Raw genomic sequence first — 22,850 nt, 5'->3', positions numbered from 1 at the left:
GTGGGATGGATAATCAATGTAATTAATGTTTACTAATTAGTTCTCGATGATGATAAAATACAAGTGATTCTATAGAGTAGGTTAAAACAGAGGACCCCCACAACATCCCATCAATACTTTTTTGCATTTTAAAGATTTTAAAGAGGCTTTATAGAGCTATGTTTTACTTGAATCTGACTTGTTCCTTTGCAGCGGATCCTCCTTTTAATGCTTATCCAGCTGTCATCGGGGCTGGTGTTGGAGGCATGCTAGTTGCTGCAGTGGCTATGCTTCTGGTATTCCAGTACGTCATCAGGAACCGAGAAAATAACCCAAGTGAGTAAAAAAAAACATTCATAGCCAAGACAGCACCCTGCCCGACCTCTCATTTAGGCATCAATTTCTAAAGGCCACAGTGGGCCACAGAGTGGCAGTTCAGCTTCTTAAGATGAGTGTTAGATCACTAAAATTAAGGAAACACAAATACAGAGATGTCAGATAGCCATTCTAGATGACTGGCGTCCAACATAGGCCCATGAGAACCAAATCCATACCAGATTCTCAAGATTTGCCCTTGAGCTACATTTACATACAATGACTTAAAACATACATCATTTATCTCATCAGAGGTTTTCCTGACACTCTTACATGGATTCAGCAAACCTTGATTTATGTTTCACACACTTATTCTAGATCATAGCCATCAAGTGGCGCTCTTTTAAGGATGAAGAGGTTGGGGCAAAAGGAATCATAAGCTATGCTAGGCTCTATACACCTTTTATCCACTTACTACAAATGGTGACAGGTAGTTTGTTATAGCACGCGCCACATTTCAAACTAACTGGATGTTGGTCTGGATGTATTCAGATTTAATTACTGAGGTTACTAGACTCCAGTTAACCATGTACCCCACATTATAACCCTGATCTACTGTTGAATAACACCACGTATTCTGAGTGTAGATATCTTGGTTTACTGTATAGAGCACTAACCTATTTTTAGATGGAAATATTGAAGTGAAATATGATACCCATGATCACGAGTCATCTAGTAATCTTACTGGTTACATTCTGGCTCTATAAATTCTGCAGTATATGATTGGCTTTTGCGTCATTCCATTTTGCTATGGTCAATTTGTTTAAAGGTAGCATGTCAGCTTATAGCCGCTTCAGGGTAGTCCGATAGAAAAATGATTCCGCACATGGGCCAGAGCATTAGTCGGAGTATCCAATGGGTTTAGAGAACATAAGTCTACTCTAGAATGGAACCATAGCCAGTGAAGCTTGGGTGGAGGTCAGTAAAGCATGAGGCAGAGTTGTTAAGGGACAAGAAAGGGAAGTATGTTGTTGCTCGGTATTGAAGTCCTACTCATAGGCAATGTAGGTCTGTCTTTCACCTTTCTTGATACCTGCAGTTATCCCCTGTGTCACCACATTTTGCCTTTTCTTTTTTTTTTTTTTTTTTTTAAACCGTTTATTACAAAATTCAAAAAATATACAGAGATGGGCCTACAACCTTCAGGCCGGCCGCTAGCAAACAAGAGGAGCATTGGATACAAACAATAGCGCCCATGCCGCGGCGAAGGGAAATGCACAGGAGTTAGAAGCGGTGGTAGCCACACCATCCGAGCACACATAACGGTTTCATTTTAATATAAATAACAACAAAAGAACAAATCCACAAGGCAACCCACAATCGGAAACAGCAGCATGTGCTCCCCTAGCGGGGGGGACCCTACCAATCAATAGGAGTAGCAAGGGGGGGAAAAAGGGCAAGACTGGGATTAGGTGGACTCAGTGCCCAGGACCGGGGAGATGGACTGGCTAAGGGGATGGGGCCGGTGACAGATCGGGCAATAACGGCGGGGTACAGATTCCCCCGCGGTAGGCGTTCCAGGGGCCCCATACGTTCACCCATGTCCCAGGCTTACCTCTCGCGACATACACCACTTTTTCCCGAAACATGCACCAATCCATGTTATCCTTCCATGCCGAGACAGTCGGGGACCTCTGGGAACCCCACAGTTGAGCTATGTCGCGTTTGGCCACCATATATCCCAGAGTCACCCACCGCGTCTGTGGTACCGAGTAGTCGGTTGGCTCCCACACATTCAACAGGCATCTCCTCGCTTCGGGCAGCAGCGACACACGCGTAACCACCCGCAGGACCTCATGCACACCACGCCAGAATCGCTCCACCTCCGGGCATTCCCACAAAATATGGAAAAAGGTCCCCAAAGAACCACACCCACGCTTACACAGCCCGTCTACAGCATATCCCATACGCAGTAGCCTTGGCCCCGTGACATAGACCCTATGGAGTACCTTGAGCTGGACGAAGCGAAGGCGGGCCGGTATGGCCACCTCTTTCGGGGAGGCCACCGCCGATACCCAGTCCTCGTCATCCAGCTCCAATCCATCGGCCACCCATGCCTCACGAAGGTTAGTCAGCAGTCCCGAGCGGTCATTGACAAGTTTTTTATAGATCAATGAAATCGTGCTGTCCGGTACATGTCCATCTAGCACTCTATCCTCCAGAGGGGAATACTCCGGGATGGAGGCAACGTCCGGGAATACGGAGCATAGCGCATGATGGATCTGCATATACCGAAAGTACTCCCTGTCCTGCAACTGGAATTCTGTCCGTAGCATCTCGAACGTTTTGAATCCCCCCCTCGTCCAGAGATCACCCACCCTGCTGATGCCTATCATGTCCCACTTTTCAAAGCCCTTCGAGGTCCACAGGGAGCCCAACTGCTCAGATGCGTATAGTGGCGACGCCCGGGTCAAACGACCTTTCCACCCCATCGCCACATTAGCCGCGTGCCACACTCGTACCATGACACGAGTGGAGCCCGTCAGACGTGCGTCAAGCGAGCCAGAGTACAGCGCTCGGTTATAATCACCACCCGGCAGTAAAATCTTATCCATTTCAAAAGCCGGGTTTAGAGCGGGCCCGTACAGGCCGTGATTAATCGCAGCCAGCTGGGAGGCCCAATAATACCGTTTGATATCCGGAAGGGCGATCCCCCCGTCATACCACGGGAGCGTCAGCTTCGCCAAGGCGATACGCGGTCTACCCTCCCAGAGCAGTCGGCGCTGCAAACTCTCCACCTCGCGAAAGTAGCGCGCCGGGACGACGTCCATTGTGTTCTGCAGAGCGTACAGGAAACGCGGCAGCGACATCATCTTAAACAATGCCGCCCGGCCGAGCGGCGAGAGCGGCAAGCGCCTCCAACGCGCAACATCCTCCTTCAGGCGCTGGAGGGGGGGAAGCAAGTTCTGACTATATCGGGCCTCCGCGTCCAGGGTAATGAAGACACCCAGGTACCGAAATCCCCGCGGGGCGATCTGGATAGGACAGCCCCGCGGAAGGATAGGGTCATCCCCAGAGAGAACATAGACGCATGATTTAGCCCAGTTGATGATAAGGCCGGAGTTAAGACCAAATGAATGCAATACATCAACCAGCACTATCAGTGATTTACGTGGGGAAGCCAGGTACAGGAGGATATCGTCAGCATATAGAGATACGCGGTCCTCATACTTGGGGGTCCAGCGGAGACCACGAATAGAAGGTTCCCACCGCAGCCACTCCGCCAGGGGCTCCAAAGCGAGCGCGAAAAGGAGCGGCGATAACGGGCAGCCCTGCCGCGTGCCCCTGCCCAGCTCGAACGAGGCCGACACTCTACCATTGACCACGACCTGCGCCAGCGGGCCAGAGTACAACAATTTTACCCAACTGATGAATCCTGGGCCAAACCCAAACTTCGCGAGCGTCGCCCAGATATAGGGCCATTCAAGCGTGTCAAACGCCATAGTTTCGTCCAAGGACGCCAAAATGGCCGGCTCTCGTATGAACGGGACACGTGCGAGCACCCCATGCAAACGCCGCAGGTTAAGCGCTGTATTGCGATGAGGGATGAAGCCGGACTGATCCTGGTGAATCAAGTCACACACTACGCCGACCAGCCGATTGGCCAACACCTTGGCGAGGATTTTGGGTTCTGCATTCAATAACGAAATAGGCCGATAGGATGTGACCCGGTCCCGTGGCCTCCCCTCCTTATGGATAACCACGATAGTAGCTAGACGCTGGTCTAGCGGGAGGGAACCCGCCGAGTGGGCCGCGAGGAACATAGCACGGAGATGTGGCGCCAGCGTATCCGGTCGCAACTTATACAACTCGATGGGAAGACCATTAGGGCCCATGGCCTTGCCGGAAGCGACTGATCGTATGGCGAGTGCAATTTCTTCGGAAGTTGGAGCAGCGTCCAACGACACTCTGTCCTCCTCCGAAAGGGAAGGCAGCGCGATATCCCTGAGCAGGGCGTGGGAATCCTCTTCAGAGCGGGAGGACACCGGGGAATACACCCCACGGAAATAGTCTGCAAAGCAGGCGACAATTTCTTCAGGTTCAGTGACACACACACCATTCTGTTTCTCAATCAACGGGACAACTCGACTCGCTCTCTCCTTTTTGTCCAACCATGCAATCAATTTACCAGCCTTGTCACCCACATCATACAATCTCCCCTGTTGCTCTCTACTGAGGCCCCTGGCCGCCTCCGTGACGAGGGCCTTATAAGCCGATTGCTTGAGTCGAAGAACATGTAATTTGTCATCCGTCACCCCATATTCTAGATCACCCTCCAACTCGGTTATCTCCGCTTCAATACGAGTCACCTCCTCCCGCTCGCGCCTCCGGGAATGGGAAATAAGGGACAAGGCCTCCCCCCTGAGTACCGTCTTGAACGCCTCCCACAATGAGATCGCTGATGACACAGACCCCACATTCTCGTCAAAGTAGCGCTTAAGGGATTTAACCAGCTCTGCGCGAATGGTGGGGTCACGCAGGTACCAGGGATTAATCGGGACCACCCTACCCTCTCCCCTCGGAAGAATATCAAAGTGCAACAAGAGTGGAGAGTGGTCCGAAATACCCCGTGCCAAATGGCGCACCTCCCCTATCCTCCCAACGTGCGCCGCCGGAACCAGGACATAATCTAGCCGTGAGAGACTACCATGAGCCCCTGAATGGAAGGTGTACTGCAGCTGCGTGGGATGTTTCAAACGCCAACAATCCACCAGCCCCAAGGTGTCCAAGAGGCCAGACAACCAGGCCTGGGCACGGGGGAGATCCCTAGGGGGGTGACGATCCACAGTTCCAGAAACCACAGCATTAAAGTCCCCCCCCACCACTAGAATCCCCTCCGGAAGGCCAAGGAGGAGGCGCCCCAGATCCGCAAAGGTGGTCGTCTGCAGCCCCGGCGGGACATAGACAGACACAAAAACGACCACTCTGCCCTCCATTCTACCCACCAAAACCGTGTAACGTCCCCTGTCGTCATGGTGCACCTCATCAATCTCCAACTGGAGCGAGTTCTTCACCATAATGCTCACACCCCTTGAACCAGACGTGAAGCCCGAATGGGCCACAAGGCGGTAGCCCCGTCTATTCATGGCACAAAAGGAGTTGCCAATGAGGTGTGTCTCCTGCAGAAAAACTATATCGGGCGAGATTCGCTTCAAGAACTGCAGGACCACACCTCGTTTTATCCTGTCCCCCAATCCATTAACATTCCAGGACAACAAGCTCAGTCCCCTACCCCCCATCATAAACAGAAGCCATCACTCGTCCCCCAGAGAGCACTTTAGAAATGATACAACAATGTTTTTGCCTTGTGGTAGAAACGAACAACACCCCACCCCAACCCACCCACCCCAACAAAACTCCCCCCTCCCTGCACCCCTGCATGAGCCCAGACAGCCCCCCCAACTTGCAGTGTGCCTGTCGCCCCTATATAGTGAAACTAGCTAGACCCCCTAGAGGAGGAAAGAGCACCCCTTCTAGACCCCACACAACCTCCAAAAGAGGGGAAAGAACAAAGACAGAAGCTTTGGTCGAAAGTGGCATCATAATCGTCCAGAGTGAGGTCCAATATCCACCCCTCAGTCCCGATCCAGTGGGCCGTCTCCTCCCGCCGCCCCCCCCCCACCATCCCGAGCACTACCCCCAGACAGAGTGTCCAGCCAGTCCCCGGCCGCTTCGGGACGATCAAAAAAGTGCGTGCGACCATCCACCTCTACCCGCAGCTTGGCCGGGAAGAGCATGGCGTATTTTAAGTTCATGTCCCGGAGCCGGCGCTTAACACCCAGGAAACTCAGTCTCTGTTTCTGGACCGCTTGAGTGAAATCGGGATAAAAGTTCACCTCCATATTTTCCAGCTTCATCGGCCCTTGCAGTCTGGAGGCTTGCAAGATCGCGTCCCTGTCCCGAAAGTTAAAAATCCGGGCAATGAGAGGCCGCGGAGGGGCTCCGACCTTCGGCCTTCCCCCGGGAACTCTGTGGGCCCTCTCCACTGCAAAGAATTTACTCAGTCCCCTAGGCTGGAGATGGGTAACGATCAGGTCCTCTACAAAAAGATCCGCCGCCGCTTCCTCCCGTCCCTCGGGTACTCCGATGATGCGGATGTTATTCCTCCGGGCCCGACTCTCGGAATCCTCCAGGCGCCGATCCATAAGCACACTCGCCTGACGAAGTCGGCGCACCTCCGTTTGGAGGGCCGCCACCTCAGTCGTGAGGCCCGACGCGGTGTGGGCCAAAGAATCGACCCGGTCGTTGGTCTTGGAGAGATCAGCCCTCACCAGCATGACATCCACTAGGATCGCGTCGATTTTATGGGCTAAGGTGTCAAACCGCTGGCCCACCCAGGCCTTCATCTCAGCAATGGCGCCCATGACGTCTTGCAGAGTCAACTCTGTGGGCAAATCCGGGGCATCCGGAGGGCACTCAGAGGACTTGTGCGGTCCACCGGGAGATCCTTTCGGGAGGGTGTAGCGGTCCATGATGTTGGCCTGATATGCGGTACCACGCCGGGTCGACTTGCCCTTCAACCGATCGCCATCTTGTTTCGTGGCCATCGTCGCGGGTCTCACCCCCTCACCAGCCACGCAGTAAAAGGCAAGCAATCAAGGCCACGGGGTCCGGGGGGTCACCCCAGGACGGCGGAGCGGGCCACAGCAGGCAGGCAGGCTGGGTCACCCAGCGAGGCCACCCCAACACAAAGAGCGCCGCGATCCCACTTGCAAAGACGGCAAGGGGGCGCGAAAGTGAAAGTGAAAGTGCGGGGTACGCGACTCGCCAGGCCCAGCCCGCCGTTGTTGTTCACTTTGCCACCGGGTCGCCCCCAAACGCGAGTCTGGGGTCAGGAGCGAAGGAGGCCGCAAACTTCAATCGGTGCTCACTCCGGCACCCGAGGTCCGATTCGAGAACGGGAAACGGGTACCACCTCGGCTCAGGCTCACCGACACAGTCCCCTCAACCGATGCAGGATGAAGACAGGATAAACGTAGGAGGTCGCGGAGGTCCTCGGGAGCCTCGCACCTACGCGGCCATCTTGGTTGCGCGCTAGGCTCCTCCTCTACATTTTGCCTTTTCAACAAGGAGATTGTCTGATGGTTGTTGCCCATCTTTCTGGTACTCCCTTGCAAGTTGAGTGATTGGCCCTGCAAGTGGTTGGCCATATTGAAATGCATTAGATAATAATGTTTAGTATAATGTGTTGTTGGTTTCAGAAAGCTGGAAAGTGATGGCAGTTGTGAACTACAACAAATAATTGAGTCTTCCCACTCCACCATCCTCACAACCCATAATGATTGTAAGCTTTTCTAGCACTGATCATCTCTAAAGGATATGCAAAAGTAGAGGTTTTGATTCTTTTCATTTGAATGCAGATAACAGCATCGAGCATTACGCTAACAATAGCCAAGTTGATGGGTTAAATACACCTTTTCCCAAAATTGCGATGTATAAAAGAAGGTGTTCATAACATATAATTTCTATTACATTTTTCCACTCTCCTAAAGAAATGGTATTTAGGAAATGACCAACATTTTGTACAGCACGTCGTATTGTATTTAGTGATTTTTGTGAAACTGACCAATTTTCAAGGACTTTAAAGGAGATGTATTGGTTTGGCCATGTTACACAGTTTGGGTCAAGCAGTGAAGAGGTAAAGTGAGGACGCCAGATTAAGAACTGATGCAGACACATGCAACCACATAAATTGCTGCATCAGTGACACCATGAGCCCTATTGGTGTATGCCATGCATAGGGCAACTGCATGGTGAGTGCAATTTACATTTTAGTCACAAGAAGTCACAACGTACTGTCTCATCTGTTGGTGGTGATTGTAAATAAGAGAGGTAGGTTCGAGAAAACAGTATTTACAAAATGTCCCAAAGGGTTGGTTGCCCAAGAGGGCAGTGGGGTTTGTTCAGATTCAGGCACTGCTATGTTGAATGCTACCTTTATAAAAATGTTTTTCAGACATTACATGCTTTTTGACTTAAAAAGTGTCAAATTGATCAACTTTCTCTCTTCCACAGGGTTACACGACTTGTTCTTCAGACCGTAAGTATAACAAGTGACTTTCCTTTTCTTTTCTCCTATGTCTTATTTGTACGCCTTCCCCAAAAAGCCTATCTATTTTGTGGTAGGGCAGCATTTTAGTGAAAACAACATGTATACTCCCACTATAACTAGGAGAAAATAACCTTCAATAATAAATGTTTTACTAGCAGTAGTAGGACACCTCTGCCATTGGTATGGCCTAGATATTCTCGCACCAATTGGAGATTTTTAAATTGCCTCTGTTCAAATTATGTATTCCAACATAGGGCCCCATTACGATGTTGGGCATTAGGCCATCCAACAGCTTGTTGGTGGCATTCCGCTCAACATCTGAGGTATCAGTCCAACCACCCTTTTATGATACGGCTGTTCAGTTCATCAAGGGCTACTCTTTATTGGCTAAAATCATAGTAAATCGTACTCTATAACAGGAAAGGGAATTATGTAACAATGTCTTGCTTCTGTAACCTAATGACTTCAAATAAAGTGAAGTCTCAAACCTCAAAGGAAATCTTTTCCCACAGAAAAAAACAAGACTTTAACTGGGAAGAAGCAAACCAAATTTTCTAAATTTACATAGAAACAGTGTGTCGACTCACATAAATTTGAAGTCCTCATTATTGCAATTAGCATTTGTTTTCTCTTGAGATCGAGAAGCAGAATGTCATCATCTAGACAAGGTGCTCTCTAACTGTGGCATAATAAATTTACTATGAGTTCCTTTGGGCTGTGGGAAACCATACCTGAATGGAACTATATGTGCTTGGTAACATAAGGGAATCAGTCAGCATGAGACAGTAGTCTTTGAGTGGTAATGCAGATTATTTCTTTTGCTTGAGGAAATATTAAGATATGCTTGGGGAGGTAGCGGGCATTAGATCTGAGAACCTTGGGTCAGATGATCCTCAACTGATGGCTGTGCATCCATTTCCTAACCTCTTTTATTAGATCATTGCAGGCCAAGGAAATTGTATCCTGTCCTATAGCAGTGTGGATTTGAGGGCATACTTATCAAAAATTCATGCAGCACATATGGGCATTCCTGTCCTTTCCCTGTGCTCATGCACAATGTGCTGCCTAGCTCCAACACAATCACCCTTGCACTATTGTGCAAGGGTGCCTGCGTTTGGTAGCAGGATTGTTTTTCAATCCGCTGAGGCATTTTCCTCATTCTATGTCCGCTGAAAAATGCAGCACACATAGAAAGAGGAAAAATTAGGAGAATTAAAGCTATTTCTCCTCATTATGCCTCACTTGGAAAGGTGCAGTATTTTTACGCATTCCAGGTTTATCAGTAATGGTAAATCTGGAAATGCACCAAAATCCATGGGTGGATGTGTGGGAACACCCACGCTCCACCCATGGAATGCCTACCTGTGGCAAAGTAACACAATGCATCGATTTTCAATGCGTTGCGTTACTTCCGCTTTATCAAGTCACTCAGGGCCACGCAAGACAATACATCATTATCTGCAAATCTAACTTAAGAGTTGCGTTGGTCTTGCGTGGTGCAAGGGTGACGCAAGTCTTTGCTAAATTTGTCCCTTTATATCTGTAACAAGGACAACCCTAAATGCCCACGGGACATGGGTAAATAGCTATATAAATCTACACAGACTGTCAAGTGGGACTCATTCAAAAGTAGAGAGCTTATCCGTAGGTATGAGTGCTCTCTTATCTACTTAACATCATTTAGTATCAACTTGATTGAGCGGAAACATTACTACAGAAAACACAGTGCTGGAAAAAGTAAGGGCCCGATTCACAGAACTAACTTAACACAAAATTCGAAACTTACTACTTTTGGTATTCACAGAAGTTAGGATTTTGTCTTAAGTTTGTCTTAAGACAGACTTAAGACAGGCTTAAGACAGACTTAAGACAAACTTAAGACAGATTTAAGACAGACTTAAGACAAACTTAAGACAGACTTAAGACAGATTTAAGACAGACTTAAGACAGACTTAAGTTAGGATTTTGTCTTAAGTCTGTCTTAAGTCTGTCTTAGGTTTGTCTTAAGACAAACTTAACACAAAATCCTAACTTCTGTGAATACCACAAGTAGTAAGTTTAGGATTTTGTCTTAAGTTATTTCTGTGAATCGGCCCCTAAGAGTTTTTGTCCTACATGCATTTTATTCATACATATACAAAATGGGGTGAAATATGTGAATGTGTGGGGGGCAGGGCCAAGCCAACGACCAAGATGGCCGCGCGGCGTTGAAGCTCTGTCTGGCAGCCGAGCATATATACAACTGTCTTCTTCACTACTGCTCGCCCGAGCAATGCAACACCAGGCGATTGATCCCCGCTTGACGGAGAAGCGGCTGTGCCGTTTACAGTCGCACAAGCTGTCTGCAGCCAGTTGAAAACTGCTCCGGTAGCTGAGGGAGGCAGAGCCCACTGCGGCCTGCTGCACCAGCTGGTCCATTCGCGCTGCCTGCCACACGGACGTGCCGGAGCCCCATGAAGCTGATCGTAGAAAGGCAGCTGACTTCCCTCCGAACTGCGGTGAGTGTGGCCCCATTCCCCATTCCCTCCCCCTCCCGCCTCCATACCAATACGGCCGTCGCGTTGCCCCCCCCTCAACTCGTTATCTGCAGGGGCAAAGCATGCAGGAAACGCTCCCTTAGGCTTCCGGGGTGACAGGGACCCCGGGTACGCCACGGAGACAGCTGACCAGCTGCGCACGGAGGCTGGGTGAGGCAGAGTCATCGGGGACACCCTGTGCCGCCTCCTGGACAAACAGCGGACTGCTGGGGGCAGAGCGGAGCAGCGACTGCGGGCAGCTCCTGCCATCGGGCCTACACTATGGCCGCGCTGGGGCACTGACTCAACTGCACCACGTTGCTGCGGGGAGGGCCAGCGCGCCCCCGGCCCAAGGTCTTGCCAGAACTCTGCAATCCTTAATCAGGCTGCCTGCGCAAACCATCCTGGGCCTACAACTCCTGGGGGCCTCCCTTGCCAATTCCACGGCTCAGCCCTGATCCCTCTCAGTGCAGAAGTGCTCCCCCCTCTGTACCTAACTGCTTGGTGCCCACGTTCACTCTTGCACCGTCCCTGAGCAGCATCCCGTTTTGTGGACCTCTATGAGCTCACAGGCCGGAACCCCTCGTCACGCACGTTGTCAATAGCGGGAGCCAAACGCACTTGCTCTAGGGTAACTGAGCATGTCCATGCCCTTCCCTGACACTGCGGCTGCAGCCTGTGGTGCCCGATTCAATCATCATGGGGTGCACCGATATGGGCAGTAAGGATCCTAAACAGAGAGTGCTTTTGTTCCCAGTTGCTACAGAAGGGCCACAAGATCGAAGCACCACCATGGCTAAGGGAGGCTAGAATTCGTCAGCTGCTCCGGAGACGGACTCCTCCACTCCCGATTTACTCGTGGAGCTCAGGGCTGGGTTCAAGTCGCTGGATACCAGGTTCGCCGCGCTGGACAAACGCCTAGACACATTTGGGGCCAAGCTAGATGTTAATGACAAACAATTGGATACTGCGGAAGGTCGAATTTCAGACCTCGAAGACGGGGCCACTCAATCAACAAAAAGCTGGAATGCTTGGAAAAGATCTTAAAAGACATTGCAATTAAAAAAATGAAGATTTGGAGGCGTGCGGATGCCGCAACAATCTTTGAATAACGGGGTTCCCGGAATCGACGAATACAGGCAGACTGGACATCTTTGTGGAATCACTGTTGATCGACATTTTTGAAAGGGAGAAGTTCACTCCTGGGTTTGTGGTGGAAAGAGCACATAGAACGCTGGGCCCGTGCCCTAACCCCGGTTGCCCTCCTAGGCCTATCATAGCGCATATCATGACATTTCGGGACAGAGACACTGCGCTGAGACTGGACAGAGAACGTGGTGGGCTCACATGGCAGGGATCAAGCGTGTCACTCGGCTCAGACTTCACCTTAATGGTTCAGGAGGCCCGCCGCAAGTTCAATGGTGTCAAGGCAACGCTATGTAATTTCGGCCTCCAATACGGAATGTTGTCCCCCTTGCGACTGCGGATCGACATCAACGGGCGCTCCCGAATCTTTGACAATCCCAGTGACGCTCAGTCCTTTTGCAAATCATATAAGGGCTCGAAAACCCAGCGAGGTGATGAGCGCGCTGTCGTTTCCCCACCCCACGCGGCTCTGTTGCCAGTGTTGAACTTTTTTCCAACGATTGATAATTATGTCGGTCCTGCAGTGGTCATGGGCTTCCCATTTTGTTATGCAAACAGGGGTATTAGGCTTCACTTATGCTATGATAATAATTGAGACAGTATGAGATTTGGTTTCATTACATTGTTCTAAAATTGCTGGACGCCACCGGAGCGTTGCCTCCCCCCTCGGTGTGTAGCTTGAAGATTAAAATGCATCAGATTACAGCCTTGTATTTCCAAATAGGAGGTTTACAGGATGCATTAGATTCTTGTTTCTTTGGTTGTTTGCCTTGCAAATTGGGTCGCGAGGTTGGGAGGGGGGCGGGGGGAAGGGAAGAGCTTCGATTCGTTAAATGTTGTTTCAATACCAGCTCCAGGCATGACACTCGAACTACACTCGCCAAATTCTACAGTTCCATTACACTACCACATGGCGCAAACGTCCGTGGGTCCTGATCTAGATGACCATACGATTCTAGTTCTCATGACTTGGAATGTGAAGGGTCTTAATAACCCTAAAAAACGGAAGCACGTGCTACATTATATACAGTGGCATAACATCGACATAGCCTTTTTGCTGGAGACTCATTTGCCCAGGTCGGCTACCACGCACTTTGCGGTAGGCTGGAGTGCACACCGCTGCTTCTCTAATTACAGCACCTATGCTCGGGGCACTGCGATCTTAATTCACAAACGACTCCCATTCTGCTTGACTTGCTCTCATGTGGACCAGGAGGGGCGATATACCATAGTAGTGAGCAGACTGATGGGCCACATGGTCACCCTGGTGTGTGTCTATGCCCCGAACGTTGACTGCCCAGACTTTTTTCACGAGCTGGACACCAGGCTCACACGCATGGGGGCTGGCAGTTTGATATTGGGTGGGGATTTTAATCTGCTTCTGGACTGTGGCATTGACGGTTCCTCCAGTGCGCCATAGCCTCGGGCTCGACAGGTATTGTTAGACACATGTGACGCGTTACAGCTCTCCGACACTTGGAGAATCCGTAACACGACAAACCCGGGGTACACGCTTTACTCAGCCCAGCATGACACCTAGACTAGACTGGATTTCTGGCTACTCTCCCCTAATCCCATCACATGGCACACTGCATCTGCAATTCTCCCTAGGTCCTACTCCAATCACGCCCCTGTCCTGCTTAAGCTTTGCGTTCCCAGGCCGGCTGGAGAGGAACGTCGGTGGAGGTTCCCGAGCAGGGTGCTAAATGATAGTCTCTTTGAATCAGAAATTAGATAAGCCATTGATGACTACTTTGAACTTAACATGCGGTCAGTTGATATATGGGCAACGCTCTGGGATGCCTTCAAGGCGTGTATCCGGGGCATAGCCATCGCCAAACACGCTGGGGTCCGGAAAGACCTGAGGAAGACCCTAGCCAACATCGTACAGCAACTACTTGTGGTAGATGCCTCGATGCAGTGCTCCTCTGATACCACCGTGGACGAGCGGCGCCAGCTTGCACTACTGTTAGAGTCTCGGGAAGCTGCTGACAGAGAAACACACTTCCTCAGCAAGTATGCGGTGGCACGCAGGTACGGCGAGGGCGAGAGGCCAGGGCGTACATTAGCACAACTGCTTAGACCCCCGTATTCCACAGCATACATCACTGAGCTCCGATCTGAATCTGGGGCTACCTTCACAGACACATAAACTATCCGGGACACATTACTGGCATATTACGAACGACTGTACACCTCTCAATTGGGGCGCACTTCGGCGGAGCGGGATGAATATTTCGATGAGATCGCACTGGTATACATGGATAAATATATGCAGAATTTTCTCGCAGAGCCATTCTCAAAAGACTAAATAAACGACGCAATAGACGTGCTGAACGGTTCTTCCGCCACAGGCCTCGACGGCTTTTTGGGTGACTTTTATTAACGCTACAAAGACATCATAGCTCCGAAGCTCATAGAAGTCTATCATAATCCCTAGAACATAACCAGTTACCTCCAACGCTGCGAGAAGTGGTGATCGTCTTATTGCCGAAACCCGGCAAGGATCCACTGCAATGCGGATCGTATAGGCCATTATCACTGATGAATTTTGATTATAAAATATTAGCAAAAACGATCTCTGTACGTCTCACGCTGCTGTTGGACAAAATAATTTCTCCCGCCCAGTCGGGGTTTGTGCCCCATAGGTCTACTTCCCTAAACCTGCGTACTCTCTTTACCGTTGTGCACAGAATTAACCCAGATACACCAGCCGCGGCTGTCAAGCTGGATGCGGAGAAAGCATTAAATTTCCTAGAATGGCAGTTTATATGGATGGTTATGTGCAGGCTGGGCATGCCCTTTGGCTTCATCAAGCTCACGGCGCTGCTGTACTCGGCCCCTACTGCCAGACTGCGCTTAAACAGTACACTATCTCATTCCTTCACACAATCCTGTGGTACCAGGCAGGGCTGCCCCTTGTCCCCTTTGCTCTTCATCCTTGCAATGAACCCACTCGTTTGTCATTTTCAAGAGCGTCATCTACATAGAGGGATCCAATTTAACACAGGGCCACTGTTGGTGTCCTTATATGTGGATGATATTATTTTATATGTTCGGGACCCCCTAAATAATTTAGACCAACTACTTTGTGAGATCATTAGATTCGGCGGCTTCTCAGGTCATGGGATAAATTGACACAAATCTGTGATATTTCCCCTCACAACTGGTACGATTAGAAGGGAATGTGAATTCCCATTAACCTGGTGCTCGGACTCGGTCAAATATATAGGGATCAATATCCACTTAGACACCACCGAACTCATTAGTTCAAATTATGGCACGGCAATTCATTCACTAGAAAAGCAGGTGGACAGGTGGCTCAGACTCCCACTCTCGATTGCCGGGCGTATCGCGCTGATTAAAATTATCGTCTTGCCGAAATTCCTCTATTTATTTAATATTATACCTATTCCGTTACCGAACTAATTCTTCAAATCCATAAACACTCACCTCATTCGGCTGACTTGGGGGGCAAGCGCCCCAGGCTCCGTTGGGAGGTCATGACACTCCTCTATCACAGGGGTGGCTTTGGAGCTCCTAATTTTCAGCTGTATTATTTGGTTGCCCAGTGCAGCTATGCTCACTCCTGGTTCCACCCTGATTGCAGGATTCCCTATTTACGTCCAGAGGCTGATTTAGTCTTGCCGGACACACTAAACACAATTTTACCCCTGGGCTACCCTCAAGACCCTCTAGACATTCAGGCGGTTTCAACCACCAGCTTGGCCTGGCTAAAACTGGACAGGATACTGGGATCGCCGATTCTGTACTCCCCGTGCCTATGGCTTCCGAATCCACGCTGGAGTCCCATTACTGGAGAGAGGTTAGTTCAGCGCACCCTCTCTCGCTTTGACTTGAATACTATAGGGGACCTTTACATTGATGGCCAAGCGTTTTCAGTCTCTGCTGAAGATAAGTTTAGCGAGGCATCATTCATGGATACATTTGTACTGTCCCGACTACGAGCCACTTTGTGATCTGGAATCCCTGGTTTCCCAATCGAACCATGCCCGTTCACTCCATTATCCATGGTCATGGATAGCACCACTGGGACCCACCTGATCTCCAAGTTATGCAGGTCATGTGCAGAGATAATTCCAGTCAATGATGCCACTGTGCGGTGTGCCTGGGAGGTAGATTTGGGTCACCTAATCACTGATGAGCAATGGGAAGCGTGCTGCCAACAGACTAAGGCGGTCTCCCTAAATAGCCGCAACAAACTCCTCCACTTTAAGTTCCTCCGCAGAATTTACATCACACCCAAGCAGACACATACACTAGACCCAGACAGACCCCACTGCTGCCTAAAATGTAACTCCCCACATGCAGATTTTGCGCACCTTGCTTGGACCTGCAGCAAGATCAGCATGTTCTGGACTGACATATACCACACACTAGGGGAGATGATGGGCATAGACCTCATCCCCACTCCGGAAGTGGCCATGTTAGGGTACGTAAAAAACATTCCAAAGTCAGTCAGGAAATTTACAGCCTTGAGTTTACTACTGGCCAAAAGGGAAATAGCGCTCCTGTGGGGACGTAAAACTGCACCAAAGCGCAAAGCCTGGCTAACTAGTTTGGCATACTGCAACATCAAATACGATTTATACGCCTCCACTTTGCCCAGCACATCTCACCCTCGAGACATTTGGGGCCCTTTTAAACAATACACCGCGATGGCACACTCACAACCTGCCACTCGGCTCGAAGACGGGCTGGTACCTGTGGGTATAGGTTGACTTGCTGACACCTGCATGACACGTACGAAATGGGGATATGACAATTATGCATAAGAATGGTTCACGTATTGCGAGCTGACTGCCTCGTAGGTAAAGGCACTCTAATCTATGGTTCACAGGACTCCATAATGTGGAACTGTTGCTATGAGGATCTGAATATGTATAATACAGTGGAGATATCTATCATTCATTTACTGAAATGTATAATGACATTGTACTACCGTGTTTAACAGTGGACTGGAGCTGGTATATTGTATTGCTGATCATCATGAAAATGGTAAATAAAAAAATGTACATGTGTAGTGCAGACAATGCAGTGCTCACATGGTGATTATATTAACATCAACTAACACACAAAGACACTATACAATCCCCAATGATTGTATGATATCATTGGCTCAGAAAGGCATTGGGAAGTTCCAATAAATGTGCAATCTGTTCTGTTTAGTTGTCAACCAATCGTGGGGGGGGGGAGTTGTCAACCTTTCAATCCCAAAGTATTTGAGGGGTGTCCTCAGGACGTCATCATCCAACTACCATAACTGGACATGACGGAAACAAAGGGGCATATTCTCAAGGATCTATCGCCAAGTTATCAGCACTTTATCGCAGCCAAAGTCGCGATAAATTCATCGCCCCATTCACAAGCTGGTGCTAACAGCCGATACCACCAGTTTACCTGCGAAAGCATATGCAAAAAACATCACCACAGATGACCCCGGCAACTATGGAATCCATCATAGTTCCAATTTTTAAAAAAGGGGACCGAGATGACCCCAGGTGCTATAGACCGATCTCTTTAATAGACTCGATAGTTAAGGTTGTAGGGCGGGTTATTCCGGAACGTCTGCAAGCCTGGGCAGAAGAAAACTCAGTTCTTTCAGACATCCAATACGGTTTTAGAGAAGGCCTAAGGACCATCGAGCAGAGCCTAAACCTGTCCTTCTGGCTTGGTAAATATATCTGAGTCAAGCAAGGCCGCTTTGATCTGGCGTTCGTTGACCTCACCGCGGCCCTTCTGACTCAGTAAGACATGACAGACTTTGGGAGGTAATTGTAGCAGTCGGGTTGATCCCCATATTATTTTCTTTTTGAGGTGCCTGTACAAAGATGCATCGGCGAGGGTGCTCTTTGGGTCGGCAGGTGAGCTCACTCTTGCTTTTCCTGTTAAGAAGGGGGTGCGGCAAGGCTGTGTCCTGGCCCCCTTCCTTTTTAATTTGTACACTAATGGTATGTGCCAAACCCTCCTTATGAATAACCAAGATTTCCCTACCGTGAATGAACGTCCCATTCCTGCGCTCCTTTATGCGGATGATGCAGTTTTAATGTCTAGAACCCAAATAGGTCTACAGAAGGTTCTCGATAGTTTTAATGTTTTTATGAAAGATTTGGGGCTAAGCACTAATATCTCCAAGACTTTTCCTATGAGATGTGGCCATGGGGTACAAAGAATGAAACTATGTTTATGGACTGTCAAAAACTAGCTCAGACAAAAAGCTTTTCCTACCTAGGTATTTTATTTAACCAAAGGGACTTGTGGGTACAAGCTATTCTCGCAAAAAACTGTCATTCATCAAGACTACAGCTGCAGTGGTGTCATTCTCAGGAAATTTAGGTAGGAAGCCCCCAGCCTAGCATGTTCCATTCTATAAGGCCAAGTGCACTGCTAACGCAATGTATGGGGTGGGAGTATGGGCCTTCGCTGATATCCTTCCCATGCAAATTGTTGAAAACTCTTTTTTAAGATATTTACCATCGGTGCCACCTAGTGCTCCCTCTTTTGCCTGCCATGAATAATTAGGTCTTCCCTACATCTCAAACCTTATTAAAGTAGAACCTGTCCTCTTATGGCATAGGATTTGGTCAAACGATCAGACAAAGCTAAATAGGGAAATTATACAGGACTGCCTAAAGCTGTACGGGGTATTGAAGATCCCCTGATTAAATATATCTGTGATTTTATGAAGGATATTGGGCATCCGGAATACGTTACCGACCCTACTGCCTTGCAGGCGATTTCCAGAAAGGCCTTGAAAAGGGAATGTCTTAAATCATTGGGCATAGTAAGAATATCAGGAGAAATCCTAAAACCCACTGTAAGGCAACATCAGCTAATGATAACTGCTACACATATGGAACCTTACCTCACATTTGTACCAGGTAGTTTTGACAGACGGCTATTGACCTGGTTTAGATTGAATATTTCCACAGTCTCGTGACCCTCCCACAAACCAATGACTGGTCATGGGAGCTGCCTCTCTGTCCATGTGACAATCTTTCCACCCAGTCCTCAATCCATTTGGTTTTATTTTGTAAATGTTATGCCATGTTGAGGAAAGCATGGATTTTACTGTTTTTAAAATCACAGGGATTGCGGCAATGCCGTCCTGCATTAATTAGACTTCAGATGGTGGAGAACGAACAAATTGCTTTGGGCATAGCTATGTTTCTTAAGAAGGTACTCCTCCAAAGGAAGTCATATTTAACAAATGAAGACTAAACATAAAGAGCCTTTTTGATGTTTTTATGATTCTATGGCTGTTGCTTCAATAACATCTGACATTTTAATGTTTCTACAAGAGTATTGTTTTTAGAATTGTTTAATACTGTGATAACATGTTTTACTGTCTTTTTATGGGCTTTTATGACTGTTAAAAAATAAGTCAAATAAAGCTTTCTTTGACTTGACCCCGGCAACTATGGCTAATGAGATGCAGAGTACGCGTTCCCGGGCATAAAGCCGCGACAACACCACACCTCAACATTCTCAACGACCAGCCAGATTGGCGATAAGACCACAAAACAGGCGATAAGGTGCGTGAGCAGCAGGAAACTAACACCTGCTCTGACCTGGTGCAAAGTCGGATGACAACCTGCACCAGAAAAGGGAGCCCAGCCCACAGCCACACCTGAAGACCAACAGATGCCATGGAGCCACTGGTCATGCAGCTAGGAGCCCCAACAGGGCCACAACACCCACTGCCACCACCTCCAGGACCGCCACCCTGCCATAAACCCCCCGCCCCCCCCCCCGCCACCGCAGACCACCACAGAGGCAATCGTGGACAAAGACAGCGGACCTTCAGGAAATGCACCAGCCTCACAGACCTAACACCAGACAATGTCATTGCCCACTACAGGCTCAAAAGGACAACCATCCTCCGCATCCTGACCATCATTGCCCACAGGCTGACAGTACCAACACAGCGGACAACCAACATCCCTCCGCAGACAAAGCTGCTGGCTGTGCTGCACCTGTTGGCCTCTGGTACCTTGCAACCAACAACCGCCAGAGTCGGAGGAGTCTCACAGCCAGCCCCACCCAAGTTCCTCACACCCGTCCTGGATGCCATCATCAGCTTGGTACCCCAGTACCTATACGTCCCCCACAATGCAGAGAAACAGCCGGAGACCAAGCAAGGACTATACGCCATAGCTGGATTCCCACCCATGTTGGGGGTAATTGACAGCACACATGTCCTACTTGTGCCCCCTGCCGACACTGCACACAATTACCACAACAGAAAGCACACACATTCCACCAATGTGCAGGCAATAGTGGACCACCGGGGACTCTTCACCAATGTCGTCACCAACTACCCAGGCAGTGTGCATGATTCCTTCATCTTTCGACAGTCCATAATCAACCAGCGCTTCCAGGATGGCACCTATGGGAATGCACTGCTCATTGTTAAGTACCAAATTAACACACCATGCACCTCAACTCCACAATCATGCAACTCGTAACTCTGGCAATGCACATGTTACAAAATCACATACAACATGCCAAACAACATGCCCACCCACAAGACACGATAGCACAAATTACTGTGGCAACCTGGGCTAGCCATGTACATGAGCCTTCAAAGGCCTGGCACCTCAGCCACACAATAGCGGAATGTCGGGAGAGGTGGGAACCAGGCATGTGTGAAGGAGGCAAGTGACCCATGAATTAGAATGTATACAATGCCAAGTGTGGCGGAGTTGTGCTGGACAGACTGCAGTATGCAGACCACAGACATATCCATGCCTACATGCACTGCTGGTGTTTGGAGTGTAGTGGACAGTGGACGCAACCATGTCACCCCAGCCAGTGGGGAAGATCGCGGAAATGTAGCTTGTGATGCCCCCCTGTAAGCGTGTGCAGAGTGGGCTGGCCAGGCATATGCCAGGCCAGCGTAGGGGTGTGAATAAAAAGCACATCGCTTTGGGCATGGATCTCTTCCGGAATGCCCAATGTGTCTGCCAGGGCGGTGCCTCCCACCCTGCCACGAGGCTGACGCCGTGTGTGGTGTTGCCTGCCATCCTGTGCGCATGCTGCACCCCGGGTCGCTGGTACTTGAACCCGTCTTGCCCGCCCCCGCGCAGCCAGGCTTCACTGATCACCTGATGACACCGGCGTGTGTCAAAGAGGGCCCACCACATGCCGGCACAAGCTCCAAGACCTAGGCTCGTGACCTTGGCAGCCTCCTCAGACCATCACGGCCTCCGTGACACAGGCCCGCTGTATTCCTTTCTCGTTGATGTACTCTGCCGCTGCCTCCGGCCTACACTACGGTCAAGTAGGTCACACATTTGGAAGTCTTGATTACATGATGGCCGAGTACACATATCAATGCAGAGTTTAAATCACTATACTCCCTCCGATGTGGTGACACCAAGTCTGTGCATAGTATCCCAACCACACATTTCTGGGGGCCCTTGATGACTACGCCTTCAGCCTACACTGCGGTCCAGCAGGCCTCACAACAATCCAATCCAGTCCGTACCAGGCAGGACATGGCATCGTCGCTGGCTGAACACGCTCTTAGCTCTGGTGCTTCTCCCTCCGTCAACCACAAGTCATCCCCACATGCCATTTCAACGTTGTGTGTTATAGTTCCAGGAGGAGCTTGCTGAACAGCGGTTGGCCGGCGCTGACCGCTGCCTCCGGCCTACACAGTGGTCAAGTAGGTCACACATGTGGAACTGAGTCTTAAGTTATGTATGGCAGAGTTCATATCATTGCACGCAAGGAGAGGTGTAAGAGAAAGACGCGTTTGGGTCTGGAGGAAAAAAGGATCATCGTTACGGAGGTGATCGAACACTGCCAACAACTGCTCTGGTGTCACTAACTCTGTGCATTGCGTGCCAACGACACGTGGCTGTGGACCTATGCTGACCACTGCTTCGGGCCTACACTGTGGTCGAGTAGGTCACACATTGGGAACTCAGTCTTGATTTATTTATGGCAGTTTTGATCATTGTACTGGCCTCATCGCAGACTGCATCCCCTTTCAGCTCCGGTGCCGCTAAGTCTGTTCCCCGACATCCATGGATACTTTGTGGTTGAACTTTGGTGGCGACTGAGTCTTTGGACTGGGGGTTGTCTTCATCATCATGTCGGTGATACTGACTTTGTGGCGAAAACGAGGCTGTAGCATTCCACTCCTCCATTTGCCGCTTATGGCCGGCTTCTGCCGTCTCCATCATGCCCTGGAGGACACCTTCCACTGTCCCCCACAACCCTCTGCTACATTCACCTTCGACATCAACGAGGACCCGCTCAGCTCGCATGGCCCTATCTCACTGCACCGCAAGCCACCATCCTGTGGCGGTGTGCCTGTGCCGGCCGCAGTGCATCCGGGGCCACTAACTCTGTGCAGCTCAAGCCAAAGACCCTGTCTGATATTATATTGGATGACCTCTGGGTCGATGGGCTGGGGGTTATAAAGACCATGTGTCTGTGGCCCAGCGCTGTCCACTGCCTTCGGCCTCAACTGTGGTCCACCTGGGCTCACAGATAAAATCAAGTCCTAACCTGCCCGGACGTCGCATCACCGCAGGATGCACACGCCACCACTGCCAGGACCAACTCCAAACAACAGGTGCCAGAGTCGGAGGTGTCTTACTGCCAGACTATCAGAGTTGCTCACACCTGTCGTGGGTGCCATGATCAACTTGATACCCTGATCAGCTCTTCAGGTACCCCTAACTCAGTGCACCACAACTCATGGACCATTCTGGTTGCATATTGGGTGAACATTGTACTTTCTCCGG

The 22,850-nt window shown here is 49.8% G+C and overlaps 1 protein-coding gene across 1 annotated transcript in view; it reads left to right on the top strand.

Annotated features, from left to right (window-relative positions):
• The window catches only part of VSIG10L2 (V-set and immunoglobulin domain containing 10 like 2), a 247,992-nt gene that overhangs the window by 211,085 nt on the left and 14,057 nt on the right, over positions 1 to 22,850 (top strand). The window contains exons 9-10 of the mRNA XM_085647401.1: positions 193 to 315; positions 8,371 to 8,395. Coding sequence (XP_085503527.1) covers positions 193 to 315; positions 8,371 to 8,395 — 148 coding nt within the window. The remainder of the gene's footprint in view (positions 1 to 192; positions 316 to 8,370; positions 8,396 to 22,850) is intronic.

The sequence above is a fragment of the Triturus cristatus genome, chromosome 3_2 (assembly GCF_964204655.1).
Source record: "Triturus cristatus chromosome 3_2, aTriCri1.1, whole genome shotgun sequence".
In the NCBI taxonomy this organism is placed as follows: Eukaryota; Metazoa; Chordata; class Amphibia; order Caudata; family Salamandridae; genus Triturus; species Triturus cristatus.
This window is presented reverse-complemented; position numbering and strand designations above follow the sequence as displayed.